Source organism: Topomyia yanbarensis, chromosome 1 (genome assembly GCF_030247195.1).
Source record: "Topomyia yanbarensis strain Yona2022 chromosome 1, ASM3024719v1, whole genome shotgun sequence".
Lineage (NCBI taxonomy): Eukaryota > Metazoa > Arthropoda > Insecta > Diptera > Culicidae > Topomyia > Topomyia yanbarensis.
In genome coordinates this window covers 140,927,527-140,946,309 of record NC_080670.1, presented here as the reverse complement: position 1 = coordinate 140,946,309, position 18,783 = coordinate 140,927,527, and the positions used below count along the sequence as shown (strand labels likewise).

Here is an 18,783-nt window from a genome sequence, read left to right as displayed (position 1 = left end):
TGTTTTTTCGGCTTCATCAAAGAAAAATGACAACCGCACTCACACACAGAAAAAAAAATGTGCACACCTGTATCGTCTTGAGCATATATGCTGTCACACCCGTCAAGCTAATTGGAATTTGACTCTGATTTCTGTCTTATTTCTACCAAAAATCCGACTCAAAATCAACCTCTGATTTATGTTCAATTTATTTCAGAAACGGTTTTTGCGTTTGAGCCGGAATGCTAACCAAAATTCGACAAAACTCTGAATTAAATTTCGAATGATTGTCAAAAGTAGTGGCAGTAGATATTTTTCTGCGAAGGAACAGATTGTGAAAGATTTTGAAGTAGTTTGTTGTTTTATTGGTTACGAAAACTGTATATCAGGTCAGAGATAAAAGCTAAGGGGCTTACAGTAAGATATTTATTGAAATTTACCCATGTACGTTAAAAATCATCGCATTGTTTTGTAATTTTCAGAACTAGATAATTGCGAATATATAGTATGGAGTCGCTAATACCAATAGTTAATAAACTGCAGGATGCGTTCACCCAAATGGGTGTGCACATGCAACTGGATTTACCACAAATAGCCGTGGTTGGTGGACAATCGGCAGGCAAATCATCTGTGTTAGAGAATTTTGTCGGAAAAGATTTCCTGCCTCGAGGATCCGGCATTGTAACTAGACGACCCCTGATTTTGCAGCTTATAAATGGAACAATCGAGTATGGAGAGTTTCTTCACCAAAAAGGTAAAAAATTCACAAATTTCGACGAAATAAGGCAAGAAATAGAGGCAGAAACTGATCGTCTGACAGGAAGTAATAAGGGTATTTCAAACATTCCAATTAACTTACGAGTTTATTCACCACATGTGTTGAATCTTACTCTAATTGATTTACCTGGTTTAACGAAAGTGCCCATCGGAGATCAACCGGCTGATATAGAAAATCAAATAAAGGGAATGATATTTCAGTTCATTCGTAAAGAAACATGTCTGATTCTAGCCGTAACTCCAGCTAATACCGATTTAGCTAATTCCGATGCACTCAAACTAGCAAAAGAAGTCGATCCGCAAGGTGTACGAACAATAGGAGTAATAACTAAATTAGACTTAATGGACGATGGCACAGATGCGCGCGACATTTTAGAAAATAAATTGTTGCCATTGCGTCGGGGGTACATTGGTGTTGTTAATCGTTCGCAAAAGGATATTGAGGGTCGTAAAGATATAACTGCTGCTTTGGGAGCTGAGCGAAAATTTTTTCTCAGTCATCCTAGTTACAGACACATTGCTGATCGATTAGGTACACCGTACCTACAAAAAGTATTGAACCAACAGCTTACCAATCACATAAAAGATACTCTACCTGGTTTGCGGGATCGTTTGCAAAAACAGCTTTTGACGTTGGAAAAAGATGTAGCACAATTTAAACACTTTCGACCAGATGATCCTAGCATAAAAACCAAGGCCATGTTGCAAATGATCCAGCAACTACAATCTGACTTCGAAAGAACAATTGAAGGATCAGGATCGGCACTAGTTAATACTAATGAATTGTCGGGTGGTGCCAAAATAAATCGGATATTTCATGAAAGATTGCGTTTTGAAATTGTTAAAATGTCTTGCGATGAAAAAGAATTGCGCAGAGAGATATCATTTGCAATTCGAAACATTCATGGAATTCGAGTAGGTCTATTTACTCCCGATATGGCTTTTGAAGCAATAGTAAAAAAACAGATCTCGCAATTGAAAGAACCAATTTTAAAGTGTATTGATTTAGCAGTACAAGAATTGTCAAACGTCGTAAGAATTTGTACTGACAAGATGGCCCGTTACCCTCGTCTTCGAGATGAAACTGAGCGTATTATCACAACTCATATAAGACAATGCGAGCAGCGGGCAAAAGAACAACTACTATTGCTGATAGATTATGAGCTTGCTTACATGAACACAAACCATGAGGATTTTATTGGTTTTGCAAACGCTCAAAACAAAACGGAAAGTACTGCAAAACCAGGCTCTCGGAGTCTTGGTAATCAAGTAATACGAAAAGGACACATGTGCATCCAAAATCTTGGAATAATGAAAGGTGGTTCTCGACCATATTGGTTTGTTCTGACCTCTGAAAATATTTCTTGGTATAAAGATGAAGAAGAAAAGGAAAAGAAATACATGCTACCTCTTGATGGACTGAAATTGAGAGACATTGAACAAGGTTTCATGTCAAGGCGTCATACATTCGCTCTTTTCAACCCCGATGGGCGTAACGTTTATAAAGATTATAAACAATTGGAATTGTCATGTGAAAGTACTGATGATGTTGATTCATGGAAAGCTTCTTTTCTTCGTGCAGGCGTATATCCAGAAAAAGAAACCCCTGCAAATGGTGAAGATGAATCGAGTGATTTTGTTGAAACCAGTTCTTTGGATCCTCAACTAGAGAGACAGGTTGAAACAATACGAAATTTAGTTGATTCATATATGAAAATCGTCACGAAAACCACTCGTGATATGGTACCCAAAGCTATTATGATGCTGATTATCAACAATTCGAAAGACTTCATAAATGGTGAATTACTTGCTCATCTTTACGCATCCAGCGATCAAGCATCATTGATGGAAGAAAGCCCTGAAGAGGCTCAAAAACGTGAAGAAATGCTGAGAATGTACCAAGCATGTAAAGAAGCTTTGAGAATTATTGGTGATGTATCATTGGCAACATTCTCGACTCCCGTTCCACCACCTGTTAAAAATGATTGGTTATCAAGCGGTTTGGATAACCCTCGTCTGTCACCTCCAAGTCCGGGTGGTCCTCGTAAAAATATACCTCAACAACAGGGCTCTTTTGGTTCAAGTGGAGTTCCTCTATCCAATACCCGAGGTCCTCCGCCCGCACCAATAAGTGCCAGACCGGCACCAGCTGTTCCAAATAGGCCTGGAGGTGGAATCGCTCCTCCTTTACCACAGGGAAGGCCTAGTGGTCAGGTCCTTCCAGCTCCACTTATTCCATCGCGACGCTAGACAAAGGCTGCCATTTGATAGCTAACGAAAAAGTATTGTTTATATTATTAATTACAATCTGACCTTGATACTCTTCATGTTTCCAACTAGGTACCATCATGTTCGTGGAATGCAAAACGCAGCGAGCTGCTTGTAAAAAATCGTTAATCAACAATTACATATTGTAAAATGTACAGTAAACATGATTGTATAATATATAAATCATAAGTAGTATGTACGTACCATTGGAATTATGATTATTAAAACCAATGTATCACTATGTATTTGAATTTATTTTTAGTAAGAAAGAAAATGCCATGGATCAGAGCAGTAATGTCATTTGTAGAAAGATGGCTGGATAATGACAGTGGTAGACCCGCAATATAGTAGAATACACTAAGGATTATTTATATGAATATTAGAGACGCCGAATAACAATAGAATGGAAATATTTATCTTTTGTTTGAGATTCAGCGTCGTTAAAAAATGTATAGATTCGTAACGGTATTTTTCGGAAAACGAGATGACTTCATTAAAATAATGGTGATCCAGAAAAGAACTGTTTTTTTATGTTTGCTTCCATGAATGATGAGATATATTGGGTGTTGGATGCGTCTGACTTCCGCTCTCTCCTTTCATATTGATCTGTTGGCCATGAGTGTTATACATACTGACATGATTGATATGCCTCTAGCGTTTTAAACCGTTTATGATTTCCTTATGCTATGATTAAGTGATATACGCTAAGGGCCCGAGCAAAGTCGAACATCAAAATTACAACAAGTAGAAATCATATTTTGATAATAGCATCAAATTGAAATCTTATTTTGTCATCAGTTTTAGATTTTTTAAATATGACATCAATTTTTGATCTCGTTTTGCTATCCTTCCTCCTTAAGGGAATTTTCTATGCTTATATTTCTTTGGCGAAACATCAAAGTGAATACATATTTTGTAACCAAAAAAATTCAACATCTCAATGAGCTTTCAATTTACTATCACTGATAGCAGAATTGGTCGGTGTTAAGCCAGACCGGACTAAGTGACAAAATATTGATTTCGAGAAAAACGAGTTTAAAGTTTGAATCGCAGCATCCTTTACATTATAATTGAAAATTAATATTTGCCATAATTCTTGTTACATATTTCAAATCTGGCCAATGTCGAATGTAGATGACGAAATTTGTTGAATCTTCCTAAGTTGTCGTTGGCAGATCCAAGATTCCATATTCCATCCGACTTTGACATGGTTGTCGGTGGTGAAGCGTACCACGAGCTCCATCCTGGCAGCAAGCGTTCCCTGGGAGAGGGATTACCGTTGCTAATAGAAATGGTGTTTGGATGGACTGTTTCCGGGAAGATATCTATCATCCCACTGTTTCCCGCGTCTGCCATCTGACCACTGTCGATCGAAGCTCAGAGCAAGCGTTGCAGAAATTCTGGGAGCTAGAAGCTGTTGAGCCGTGTTCCGTTGATACCCATGAAGAAAAACAGTGTGAAGAACTTAACGCTACTACCACCACTCGCGATTCGTCCGGTCGTTTTCTCGTTCGTTTACCACTCACCTGCGATCCCCTAGTCAACTTCGGCGAATCCAAAGTTATCGACGAATGTCGTTTTTTGAGCCTTGAGAAGCAACTAGAGCGTGACCCACCAGGGCTGCAAATCAATGGACGAATTCGCAAAGAGGACGCACCTGAAGAAGCTTGTCGATCCAGTTGACGATCTGAACCCGCACTGCTACCTTCGGTACCATCTAGTTTTCTGGCTCCTCTCCGTTGTTTCGTTGCCTGCAGACAAAAAAAGTATACTTGAAGTATCCAAGCTACTTCAAGGTGGCAGGAATGTTGATGCCTGAACGTACCGAGAAATACTAAAAAAGCCTAAATCTAAATTCAAACTAACCTAAGCCTAATAGAAAATAAATAAATACCTAACATAGTCAACCGCTAAACACAAAAGTGCGCCACCCTACAAATGTGCACAAAATCCTGCAATGCAGCATAAACTGCGATAGCAATACCGTACCGATCGAACAGACACCACACCAGCGCACAAAAAAAAATGATCGCTGGTCCGTGTGAGACGGAATAGGCAAAGTAGCTGACAACGGGAGTTAACAACAATATCTCCATCACGACGGTACGGTGCGTGTGTACTCTTGTAAGGTTAGTCGTCGCGAGTGTACAAAATAGCGAATATTTCACCGCAAATTATACTCCAGGGAAACTGCAAGTGCAGTTTTGTGCGAACTGTAAATCGTATGTATACAGTGAATTTAAGGCAGTATTAAGTCTGAGGTGGTGAAATTTTTGGAGGGTCCGTAGACACAACCGATCGGTACCAAAATTTGCACAATTTCTAAGGACCATAAAAGGAATCAGTAGAGCCTGGTGGAGCTAAAAGTCAAAAATTGAACCAGTCTAATGTTGATACTCATTGGCGTTGGTGGTAGAGATGCGCTGGCTTCTATTCTCGTTGGGTTATTCTGACTTCTTCTATTTCCGGGCTCAGCTGTTTTCAATGGATACGATTCTGGCATTATTCGTGTAGATTAAGGTCGTCAACCGGTTGTAATTTTTCTATGCGTTATATATCGCAGATCACAAATTAAACCACTGGATCAATTTACCTTCATCGAAATGACCCAAAAAAACTTTCTAAATGCGTTATTTAAGGAGGGGGTAAGGGTTTCAGCGCGAAAAAAAACAATTTTTGCCATTTTTTGGAGATTTGGGTCAAGCGAATTGAACAAAACTTTTTTGCTTTATAATAGGTTTGTTCCAGTACACGGAAGTCACTCCGGAGTAAACAGGAGCAAAACATTCTTGCTCCTTTTTACTCCGGTTTGCTACCAGAAGAAAAAAGAGTAGAAGAGAGTACAGGAACGATTTTATCCGGAGTACTTCCAGTTTCTCCTGGTACTGGAACAGACCTAATATATCATTTCAATAACATTCAGTAATTTTTTCATGTAAACATTTTGACAAGCGACTTTAGAATTTTAGAATCTTTTCTAAAATCCACATCGTGACATATCAGCCATGCGCCGCCAAGTCGCGCGCCGAATCACGCGCCTATTCACTTTGCATTAGTGCAAGCGAAAAAAACGATTTGACGTTTATTTTTGTTTCGTTCGCACTCATGTGTGAAACATATAGCAACAAATCGACGAAATGCTAGTTCATTTATGTTACGACGAGCAGCAGTTGAATTAGATTGTGAGCGGCTAAACTTCTTTCAGCAGCTATTTTCACACGGTATTGTGTAGGTCAGCTAAAGCTGGAAACATTTATTTATTTTATATCGTTTCTGTTGATTTTACATGTATTTACTTACAACTTTTTGTGCTCGATATAATTCTGATTCCTAACTCGGTAACTTCATTTGTCATCGGCAAAACCGGATCGTATATAGGATTATAGCAATTATAATAATTTTCTAAATAAACTTTAGGAATACTCTGTTGCGGTTGATTTCAACATGTGTTCCGTCCCTAGTCTTCTATCCTTCTACCGTTTATTGTTCTTGAATCAGTCAAATAGCAATCTATACCCATTATAGCCCCTACCAAGAATAGATGGGCTAATTCTGTCGCAACATTGTCCCCCACGTAACACGAGCTATTCGGCGGAAGTGTTTCCCTTATGTACTTGCGATAGAACTAGCTAAGTTTGGGCTTTATTTGGTCAATTATTGCAAACCATCTAGCCGAAGATGCTCCAACCAAGCTTATATTTCGAGGCGATCGGTGCATCAAAGTTTCACATTCGTGTTTCACTAGGTGTTACTAAATGCGAATGGCGCAGTCCAATTAGTATACGAGGTTTAGCATGATCAATACTTTCGACATCAATATCTTGCAAGTGGGTATGCTTCAAACGTAGTTTGGCAACATTGACGCTTTGTGCTGGGATTTCCAATTGTCTAATTGTTCGAACTTCAGATAACGAAAACCTCTTCCTTTTGTCTGCTCCAGATATTTGCAGGTTTATAATCTTTGAACCAATTTCCTTCGATCTTGTACCATTTATCCAACGAAGCTCGCAGCTCTTGTTTGCTCCTTCGATATCCAATTCTTTAGCTAAATTACTTTCTTTTAACGTACAGTCCGATCCTTCGTCGATGAATGCTAGAGTTTTCAAGCTTTTAGATGATCCGTATAATGTGACAGGAACATACTTGAGGGCGGCGGAAGCATTGGAAAAACATCCTCCAGACATTGAAGGGTAGTTTGTTTGTGTTGAATGCAACATTGGATGGTGCTTGAGGTGACATCCATTAACGTTGCAATATTGTGCTGTCTTACACGGCCACGGAAGGTGCCGGTTCAAACAAGATGAGCAAAGTTGGAGACCGTTTACTATTTCCCAGCGCCACTGTTGCGGAATTGAACTCCGCACAGTTGTGGGCACGATGGTTTTGTCCCTCGCATATGTTACAAATGTTGCGTTTCTCCTTGCGACTCATGGTGGATGGAGCCTGACACTCGTCCGTTTTGTACCTTCTACAATTATCATCATTGCTTTGCTCCGAATTGGACTTTCCAATTATCACAATCGAACGCACTTCACATGCAGCTTCTACTATCTCTGACATGAAATCGTTAAATGTGGATAAAGTGATGTATCGAATTCGTCGTTTGTGGACGGCCCATTGCAGCTTGAAGTGAGCTGGTAATTTATCCACGATTTCTTGCAGCAGGCACGGGTTATTTAAATGATCCTGCTGTTCCGCTGCGATCATATGGTCAGTGAGATTTTTTCACAGCAAGTCCAAAAACAATTAATGAGTTCAAATCTTCTTCTATTGGCGGGCATAACTGTCGTACTTTAGTTAGAAGTGTAGCTATCAACAACGGGAATCTTTTTACCTAGACTCTGTTTTGATCTGCCTTCCAAACTGTTCATATCTCCTTTCAACGCATTTAAATGTTCTTGCAAGACACGATACTTTTTGTTCATTATTTTCCTCTCCATTTCATATTCTTCCTCAAGCCGCTGTAGATCCAAAATTATCTGTGCAGTTCGTTGTTGTAGTTGGTCCATCCGCTTGTCTTCGTCAATGGAAGTTGATTGTGCGAAACAAGTATCACACTGCCAAGCTTGATTAGGTATCGAACTCGTTGCACCTATACATTATATGTGGTATCGTATTTTGCTTTTTGCACAAACCAATCTATCATCATTTCCCACTGGGAATAAGCACAGTTCCACAGTTTTCTTCCCTTATTTGATTATTGATCACACACAATCCTTAGAGATAGTGATCGAGATTTCCAATACACAGAAACACTACTATTTTCGGTTGTTTTTAAGCTGAAGTTTTTTTATATAACTAAGTTTATTTGGGCCCCCCGGCTTGCTCCCCTCTTATGTTAGTAAAGGAAAAAGGTAGGAAGTGGGATACATATTCTAAATATTTGTAAAATTGACATTCTCGTTGGCTGCTTGATGATTGTGGGGGATATGCACACTTTATTGTAGTGGTTTCCATCCTGTAATCGCAGGGGCGAGGGGAGGGCCGATATTTCGGATGATTATTGGCAATCCGATGCTGTCATGATGTTCTTGTGACGTGATGTTCTGGATGGACGGTTATCAAGAAAGGTATGCATCGTAGATTCGTGAAGCAATGTCATATTGTAGATACAGGGAGAGTTTGACGATGTTGTACTGTGAATGAGAGGGGAAAATGTGTCAAACTTGGACATCAATAGTTTTCAAAAAGATGTAGATAAGAAAAATGTAGGGATGGTCCTGGCTTGCCGAAACGATGAAGTAATGGTCTGCGGGCAGGGTGTCAATGATCCCGAGAGTATACTGAATGGCAGCTAATTCTGCGACGTAAATTTAAGCAGGATAATTGAGTTTGAATGAGGCAGCAGGATTTTCGTTGAAGATACCGAAGCCTGTGGACCCGTCGAGAATTGATCCGTCAGTGTAGAACATTTTGCCGCAGTCGACTTGATGGTATTTATTATAGAAAATATTTGGGACTAATTGTGGGCGAATGTGATCCGGGATTCCACAAATCTCTTCCTTCATGGATGTGTCGAAAAATACAGTTGGAGAACGTTGTACGAAGATGAATTGATGTTCTGTGCCATGTAATCGAAGTACAAGGACATGAATCGGGTCTGAGAATTAAACTCGACAAGCCTTACGAAATTTGCAATCACCAATGTGTTCAGAATATCGCATCGAATGAGCAATCGATACGAGAGGTCCCAAAATCGATTTTTAGTGGAAGGACGCCCGCCAGCACTTCTAATCTCATCGTATGGGTCGAGTGATACTGGATTCTCTCTAGTTTGATGAAATGTATGCTCGCAACGGAGCGAAAGCAGAAACATCCGTACTCCATCACTGATAATATCGTTGTTTGGTACAGCCTGATTAGGTCTCCTGGGTGGGCACCCCACCATGTTCCGGTTATTGTACGAATAAAGTTGATCCTTTGTTGGCACTTCTGTTTCAGATACCTAATGTGACATCTCCAGGTACCTTTAGAGTCGAACCAGACCCCGAGATATTTGAATGTTGAAACCTGAGCAATAGTTTTATCCATTAACTGAAGCTGTAGTTTCGCTGGTTCACGCTTCCTAGAAAGTACGACTAGCTCAGTTTTCTCCGTAGAGAACTTGATACCCAGCTGGAGAGCCCAAGTAGACAAATTGTCCAAGGTATTTTGCAGTGGTCCTTGCAAGTCGATGGCCTTGGGACTTGTAATAGAGACCACACCGTCATCTGCAAGCTGCCTTAGCGTGCAAGAACTGACAAGACATTCATCAATGTCATTCACGTAAAATTTTTAGAAAATAGGGCTTAGACATGAGCCCTGCAGAAGGCCCATGTAGCTAAATCGTGATGTCGATAAATCATCATGCGAGAAATGCATTTGTTTTTCAGACAACAGGAGGTTTACCAAAAAGTTATTTAAAATTGGTGAAAGACCATGCTGGCGCAACTTCTCATAAAGAATGTTGAATAAAACTGAATCGAAAGCCTCCGTAATATCCAAGAATACTGATGCCATCTGCTCTTTGATAGCATATGACATTTGAATTTCTGTTGAGAGCAACGCAAGGAAATCGTTCGTCCCTTTGCCTTTACGGAAGCCAAATTGTGTATCTGACAGTAACCCATTTGCTTCGACTCAATTGTCGAGGCGAAACAAGATCATTTTCTCAAATAACTTCCGGATACAGGACAGCATTGCAATCGGTCGATACGAGTTGTGGTCGGAGGCTGGTTTTCCTGGTTTTTGGATGGCGATGACACCCACTTGTCTCCAATCATGTGGGACAATGTTACCCTCAAGAAACTTATTAAATAAATTCAACAAGCGTCTCTTGGCAGATTCTTCAACAAGTTGAATTTTATTCTGTCTGGCCCTGGAGCTTTATTGTTACATGACAAGAGAGCAAGTGAGAACTCCACCATCGAAAACGGTGACGACGCGGCGCGCTAGATTTTCTGTGCCGGGTCGGAATCTGGACAAACCTTCTTGGTTAAATCGAATATCCAACGGTTTGAATATTCCACGCTCTCGTTAGTACTTTTTCGGTTTCGCATGCGTCGGGCCGTGCCCCAAAGAGTGCTCATCGATGTTTCTCTTGTTGACCCGCCGACAAACCGGCGCCAGTAACTGCGTTTCTTGGCTTTCGTTAAATTTTTCATTCGCTTTTCTAATATCGCGTACAGTCGATAGCTAGCGACTAACCCGTCGTTCCGGAAGGCTTTATACGCGGCAGCTTTCTCCGCGTGCACGTCTGAGCACTCTTTGTCCCACTACGGGTTGGGAGAACGTTTTTGGGTGTTCCCGTCAGGTGCTCGTTTCGTCTGAGTTTGAATCGCAATATCGAGAATCGAGTTGGACAAAAACTTATACTCTTCCTCCGGGGGAAGTACCTGTGTTGAATCGATAGTTTTGGATATCTCAGCAGCGTAGCTCTGCCAATCAATGTTTCGTGTGAGGTCATAGGAAACATTGATTGGTTCCGAACGTCTTGAACGATTGGTGATTGCAATTACAATCGGCAGGTGGTCACTACGGTGGGGATCAGATATTACTTGCAATCTAACCGTAGTGATGTCGAGCATAGAGATATGTCCAGTGCACTTGCTTGCGCTGCTGGTCTAGGAATCCGTGTCATTTCCCCTGTGTTCAGAATTGTCATATTAAAGTTGTCACAAAGGTCTTGAATTATCGAGGATCGATTATCGTCGTACAGACATCCCCACTCTGTACCGTGAGAGTTAAAGTATCCAAGAAGCAGACGGTGCGAGGGAAGGTGTTCAATCACGTTGGAGAGTCTTCGATATCCCATCATGGTACTAGGAGGAATGGTTTTTTTCCTTTGCTGGGAATAGATACCGGAGAGTGATAGCCCGATGGCTATCACGAACCCGGGAACTGTGATACGAGAAAAAAGAATACGTTTACGTTCGCTGTCGAATGCAGACTAACTTGCTTTTTATTTCATTTCGTTTCACAAAGTTTCGATGTGTGATCGACGTGCTGCCGACTCAAGCATTTTCAGGCGCTTCGTGTTGCGCCGCCACCTCCATTCATGATGTCGATGACGATCACTCGGATAAAGGCGCCGTCCATGAAGTAAGACACCACGTCATGCGCGCTGACGTTGGTATTAACAGATTCGTCGTTTCCGAACGGCCACATGATGCTGTAATTTGATTTCTCGGTCGAACTGCTTACTGAAGACTGATTGACTCAAGTCAAAGTTTGATTGCTAGGCACCCCGTGGTGCGGTTGTTCAGTGGATGTTTATACAGCATGTTTGCTGTTTCATGCATTTCGCGAAGTATAACAATTCAATTGTTTTATTTTTTTTATCTTAAATACGTTTATTTAGGCCCAAATGCTTTAGCTTAACGAGGCCGATAATTCATTTTTTTAATTACATGTCACATGTTAGTGGGGGAAGGGAAAGCCGTATTTAGGGGCGGCTTGCTCCCCTCTTATGTAAGTAAAGGAAAAAGGTAGGAAGTGGGATACATATTGTGTAATTGACATCGTCGTTTGCTGATTGATCATTTTGGCGGATATGCACACTTTGTTGTAGTGTTGTAGTTTCCAGCCTGTAATCGCAGGGGCGAGGGGAGGGTCGATATTTCGGATAATTATTGGCACTCTGATGCTGTCATGATGTTCTCTATATCATCTGCATGTGAGGTATGTTATGATGTTCTGGGTAGACGGTTATCAAGAAGGGTATGCACCGAAGACTCGTGAAGCAATGCCATATTGTAGATACAGGGATAGGTTGGTGAGATTCTACTGTGAATGAGAGAGGGGAAAATGTATTAAACTTGGACATCAATGGTTTTCAAAAAGATATAGATAAGAAAAATATAGGGGTGGTCACGGCTTGCCAGGACGTCCCGGACTGGCACATAGGGTGATCTACCTCGGGCCCGAAGGGAATCTATTAGTTGGGACCTGGCAACACAGTACTCTGCGCACAGCCAAACAACATGCTCGATGTCGTGATAGCCGTTCTCACAAACACAATGATTACTTTCAGCAAGCCCTATACGACGGAGATGCGCGTCAAACGAGTAATGGTTGGATATGATCCTTGACATCGTACGAATAAAGTCCCGGTTCATATCCAACCCCTTAAACCAAGCATTCGTTGATACCTTCGGGATAATGGAATGTAGCCACCGTCCCAGATGCCCATTGCTCCATGAGGTTTGCCAACTATCGAGCGTCCTCTGACGAGATATACTGAAAAATTCGTTGAAGCAAATTGGTCTTTCGTAAGTGTCGCCTTCTAATGCGCCCACCTTGGCTAAAGAGTCCGCCTTCTCATTGCCCGCAATAGAACAATGTGACGGGACCCAAACCAAGGTAATCTGGTAAGATTTTTCAGATAAAGCACTCAGATATTCCCGTATTTTCCCCAGGAAATACGGTGAGTGCTTTCCAGGCTTCGCCGCACGGATGGCCTCAATGGAGCTGAGACTATCCGAAACGATGAAGTAATGGTCTGAGGGCAGGGTGTCAATGATCCCGAGAGTATATTGAATGGCAGCTAATTCTGCGACGTAAATTGAAGCAGGATCATTGAGTTTGAATGAGGCAGCAAGATTTTCGTTGAAGATACCGAAGCCTGTGGACCCGTCGAGAATTGATCCGTCAGTGTAGAACATTTTGGCGCAGTCGACTTGATGGTGTTTGTTATAGAAAATATTTGGGACCACTTGTGGGCGAATATGATCCGGAATTCCACAAATCTCTTCCTTCATGGATGTATCGAAAAATACAGTGTGATCAGAAGTATCTAAGAGATGAGCACGGTTGACGTTATACGTAGATGAATTGATGTTCTGTGCCATGTAATCGAAGTACAAGGACATGAATCGGGTCTGAGAATTAAACTCGACAAGCCTTTCGCAATTTGCAATCACCAATGGGTTCAGAATATCGCATCGAATGAGCAATCGATATGAGAGGTCCCAAAATCTATTTTTCAGCGGAAGAACGCCCGCCAGCACTTCGAGACTCATCGTATGGGTCGAGTGCATGCAACCCAAGGCAATACGCAAGCCACGATACTGGATTCGCTCCAGTTTGATGAAGTGTATGTTCGCAGCGGAGCGAAAGCAGAAACATCCGTACTCCAACACTGATAATATCGTTGTTTGGTACAGCCTGATTAGGTCTCCTGGATGGGCACCCCACCATGTTCCAGTTATTGTACGGAAAAAGTTGATCCTTTGTTGGCACTTCTGTTTCAGATACCTAATGTGACATCCCCAGGTACCTTTAGAGTCGAACCATACCCCGAGATATTTGAATGTTGAAGCCTGAGCAATAGTTTGATCCATTAATTGAAGCTGTAGTTGCGCTGGTTCACGCTTTCTAGAAAATACGACTAGCTCAGTTTTCTCCGTGGAGAACTCGATACCCAGCTGGAGAGCCCAAGCAGACAAATTGTCCAAGGTATCTTGCAGTGGTCCTTGCAAGTCGACGGCTTTAGGACCTGTAATAGAGACCACACCGTCATCTGCAAGCTGCCTTAGCGTGCAGGAATTGACAAGACATTCGTCAATGTCATTCACGTAAAAATTGAAGAGGAGAGGGCTTAGACATGAGCCCTGGGGAAGGCCCATGTAGCTAAATCGTGATGTCGATAAATCATCATGCGAGAAATGCATTTGTTTTTCAGACAACAGGTTTAGCAAAAGGTTATTTAAAATTGGCGAAAGACCATGCTGGTGCAACTTCTCATAAAGAATGTTGATCGAAACTGAATCGAAAGCCCCCTTAATATCCAAGAATACTGATGCCATCTGCTCTTTGTTAGCATATGCCATTTGAATTTCTGTTGAGAGCAACGCAAGGCAATCGTTCGTCCCTTTGCCTTTGCGGAAGCCAAATTTTGTATCTGACAGTAAGCCATTTGTTTCGACCCAATTATCGAGGCGAAACAAGATCATTTTTTCGAATAACTTCCGGATACAGGACAGCATTGCAATCGGACGATACGAATTGTGGTCGGAGGCTGGTTTTCCTGGTTTTTGGATGGCGATGACCCTCACCTGTCTCCAGTCATGTGGGACAATGTTACCCTCAAGAAACCTATTAAATAAATTCAACAAGCGTCTTTTGGCAGAGTCTGGCAGATTCTTCAACAAGTTGAATTTGATTCTATCTGGCCCCGGGGCTTTATTGTTACATGATAAGAGAGCAAGTGAGAACTCCACCATCGTAAACGGTGTTTCGTTCGCGGTATTGTAAGGCGGCGCGGTAGATTTTATGTGCCGGGGCGGAATCCGGACAAACCTTCTTGGCGAAATCGAATATCCAACGGTTTGAATATTCCACGCTCTCGTTAGTATTGTTTCGGTTTCGCATACGTCGGGCCGTGCCCCAAAGAGTGCTCATCGATGTTTCTCTTGTTGACCCGTCGACAAACCGGCGCCAGTAACTGCGTTTCTTAGCTTTCATTAAATTTTTCATTCGTTTTTCTAATATCGCGTACACTCGATAACTAGCAACTAACCCGTCGTTCCGGAAGGTTTTATACGCGGCAGCTTTCTCCGCGTACACGTCTGAGCACTCTTTGTCCCACCACGGCACAGTGGGACGAGCCCGGACTTAAGTTCATATATGAATGTTATGCGATAATCTCGCTAGTATTTTTCTCCTATCAGCCGAGCCTTCGGAGACATTTTTGCGATATTTTAAGTTATTTGAACGTAAAATGAATTTTTGGCAGCTTTTTTAAGGGCATAATTCTAGTGTTTTTTGCATAATTTGACTATAGGAACTACATCCGGTTATTTACGTTTTTCAAAGAAATAGTTGATTTTATGCATTGCATTACTTCACCAAAATTATCTGTGTGATAAAATTACATCGTAAAATGGCCAAAAATAAGTCACTATTCGGTTTAGTTAGTGTTTAGATAACTGTTTGTGATGATTTTTTATGAAATTCGAACTTCTAATGCGATAACAACAACGACGCCCGTGAATGCCCGCGATCACACTATACTCATTCGAAAGCTTTTAATTTCCTCTTTAAAATGAGTATAAGCTAGTTTTGCGAAAACTTGCGATAAGCAATCAAAATTTAAAAAAACTGTGAATGGAGACGCATGGTTATTACTGATATTAAATTTAAATAATCACTTTATAGCTAGAATAATGACACGAATACATGAACAGCTTTCAAATAGCATTGAGAGCATGATCTACAAGGGTTTTACTAGTGATCAAGAGTAACGAGCCGAGTGGGAAGTATGTTTTTTTAGATGGCAGTGGTATTGATAATGTTTGGAAATCAGTAAATATTTTCAACCATCAGAAATAGATTATAAAATGTTTCTGGAACTATTTCTTGCTAACTTACGCAATAACTGTCAAATAGAAAAAAAAAACAGTTGAGTTCTAGTTATTTGATGAGACTATTTTGATCCGAATTTGCATAGCACTGATATAGCTTAAGGGTATGCGATATTATCCAAATAAAATAACACCATTGTTAAATGAACCATATACAAGAAAAAAGGGTTTTGGATTTATTTTCGTTAAAGATATCAAATAAGCAATCTACATACCTTAAAACACACCTACGAAAAAAAATCGTTAACTATCTTGTTGATTAGTGAATGTAATTAAACATTCCACTAAGACGCTCAAAATGTTTGTTTTGAAAATGATAGAAAATGTTACCCACTAATGAATTAAATGTTTCAAAATTAGTCGAACACATCTTAGTTGATCCGTAAAAACAATATAGTCATTTCTGAAGCCACGTAATGAGATGTCAATTACTTCGTTTCAATATGGAAAATAAATTCCAAAATTACTATTGTAAAAAATCATTATAAAAGACAAAATACTTACTTTTGAGCCACTCTAATAAGTAGTAAAGTTAATTTCTATTTTTACAATTAAAATGGAAATTCAACGCACAAAAACTTCTTTAAAAAAATGTTTAATGTTTGAACCTTCACAAATATATATTTTTGAGCCACCCTAACGTGTAATGAAAAAATTGTTTATATGTGTTAATATCAAAAACGATTTAGCACACGAAAGTGAATATACACAAATTTTAAGAGCGATTTCAGAAAAAATATTTTTGAGACACCCTAATGAATAGTAAACGCTTATTTTTGAATTGTTTTAATATTAAAAACGAATTCAGCGTACCAAAATTACATAAAATCGTCCTATTTGAACCGATTCGGCAAAGTTTGGACTTTAGTCCACCTTTTGTTCTAAGTCGTGCCACTGTGCACGGGTTGGGAGAACGTTTTTGGGTGTTCACGTCGGGTACTCGTTTCGTCTGAGTTTGAATCGCGCTATCGAGAATCGAGTTGGACAAAAACTTATATTCTTCCTCCGGGGGAAGTACCTGTGTTGAATCGATAGTTTTGGATATCTCAGCAGCGTAGCTCTTCCAATCAATGTTTCGTGTGAGGTCATAGGGAACATTGATTGGGGCCGATGGTCTTGAACCAGTGGTGATTGCAATTACAATTGGTAAGTGGTCACTACCGTGGGGATCAGATATTACCTTCCACTTGCAATCTAACCGTAGTGATGTCGAGCATAAAGATATGTCCAGTGCACTTGCTTGCGCAGGTGGTTTAGGAATCCGTGTCATTTCCCCTGTGTTCAGAATTGTCATATTGAAGTTGTCACAAAGGTCTTGAATTGTCGAAGATCGATTATCGTCGTATAGACATCCCCACCCCGTACCGTGAGAGTTAAAGTCTCCAAGAAGCAGGCGGGGCGAGGGAAGGTGTTCAATCACGTTGGAGAATCTTCGATATCCCATCATGGCCCTAGGAGGAATGTAAATAGAAGCAATGCAAAGATCTTTGCCTTTGATTGTTGTTTGACAAGCGACAACTTCAATGCCTGGCGTCGAAGGGAGGTTGATTCGATTGAAGGAGTAGCACTTTTGATCTCTACAAGTACCCCCCCATATGAGTCTTCTCGATCCAAGCGGATAATGTTAAAATCGTGGAAGTTGAGGTTTATATTAGAAGTTAGCCATGTTTCACATAGGGAAAATGCATCACAATGATTGTAATTTAGCAAGTGTTTTAATGAATCAATTTTGGGGATAATACTTCTGCAGTTCCACTGTAAAACAGTGATCAGATCCCTGATTCCGTCTAATAAGTTAGCCATCGAAGGATACGATCGCTGTAAGGAGGGGCCATTGTTCAGTCAACTGTTTTAAAAATGTTCTTACTGTTGGTAGAATAGCAACCAGCAAGCTTTTCATAGGATCGGTAATGTTGAAAGCTGTGAATATCCAGTCCACAATGTCAGAAAATTTAAGGAATCCCGTTTTAGGTTGAGTTTCTGACTGTAAAATTGGAGCACTTGGGATTTTTGGTGGCCCGGGGAGTGCTGGGAACTCCTGGTTGTATCTCAATTTCCCAAAACCAGGAGGTATTATCTTCGGATTTGTACCAGCACTTCCAGTTGATGAATTATTTTTATTTTGTACCCTTGTTTGGGACAACCTAGGACCCTTACGAGGAAGTTCAGGTGAGTTTTGATTAGGTCTTTTCCTAGAGTTTCCAAGCGGAGCCAAAGAATGCCCCTCGCAAGGGTCGTTAGAGGCGTTATCGTCAGTTGGCAAGAGAGCGAATGGGTTTTCGGAGATAAGTGGAACAGCTCTTTTAAGCATTTCTGCGTAAGAGCGATCTTTGGCGGATCGCTTCAGTTTATCCGCGCGAAGTTTGTACGTTGGGAATGTCAAAAGTGCATGCGGATTCTCCCCACAGTAAACACACTTCTCAGTGGGCCTACTGCAAGTATCATCCGCATGGCGTTCCCCACATTTACCGCACCGTTGCTTGTTGCTACAGTAGGTGGCCGTGTGACCTAGCTGGTTGCAATTGGAACAATTCATGACCCGCGGTACAAACAGGCGTACAGGTTGACGAGCTCCTCCCACTTCAACGTAGCTCGGAAGTGCAGATCCGGCGAAGGTTACGCGAAAGAGTCTGATGGATAGTAATTCCCATCTTCGATGGACTTTGAGTGCAATTGCTTGCACTCCAAAATCTTAACTGATTGAAGGTTAGGGTCCTTAAAGCGGCCAGCCCCATCATTCATCAGATCATCGACAGTTAGACCCGCATCACTTACCACACCGTCGATCTCCACATCACGAGAAGGGATGTAGACGCGACACTCCAGCGTAAAGAGGCTATTGCTAACGATATCATTGGCCTGTTTCAAGTCAGTAACGACTACGTGCAGTTTATCTGACTGAACCTTTTTAATCTCG

General features: G+C 41.0%; 1 protein-coding gene across 2 annotated transcripts; it reads left to right on the top strand.

The window, feature by feature from the left end:
• Positions 1-241: 241 nt before the first annotated feature.
• LOC131695919 (dynamin-like) lies at positions 242-3,488 on the top strand. 2 transcript variants are annotated; one of them, XM_058984551.1, is made up of 4 exons: positions 242-396; positions 462-3,038; positions 3,097-3,220; positions 3,287-3,487. In XM_058984551.1, exon 2 carries the CDS (start codon positions 487-489, stop codon positions 3,004-3,006), a length of 2,520 nt encoding a protein of 839 aa, XP_058840534.1. In that variant the 5' UTR covers positions 242-396; positions 462-486; the 3' UTR covers positions 3,007-3,038; positions 3,097-3,220; positions 3,287-3,487. The 2 variants fall into 2 exon arrangements, with proteins under 2 accessions (XP_058840534.1, XP_058840467.1); XM_058984484.1 differs by having other exon boundaries at positions 462-3,220; positions 3,287-3,488.
• The last annotated feature ends 15,295 nt before the right edge of the window (positions 3,489-18,783 follow it).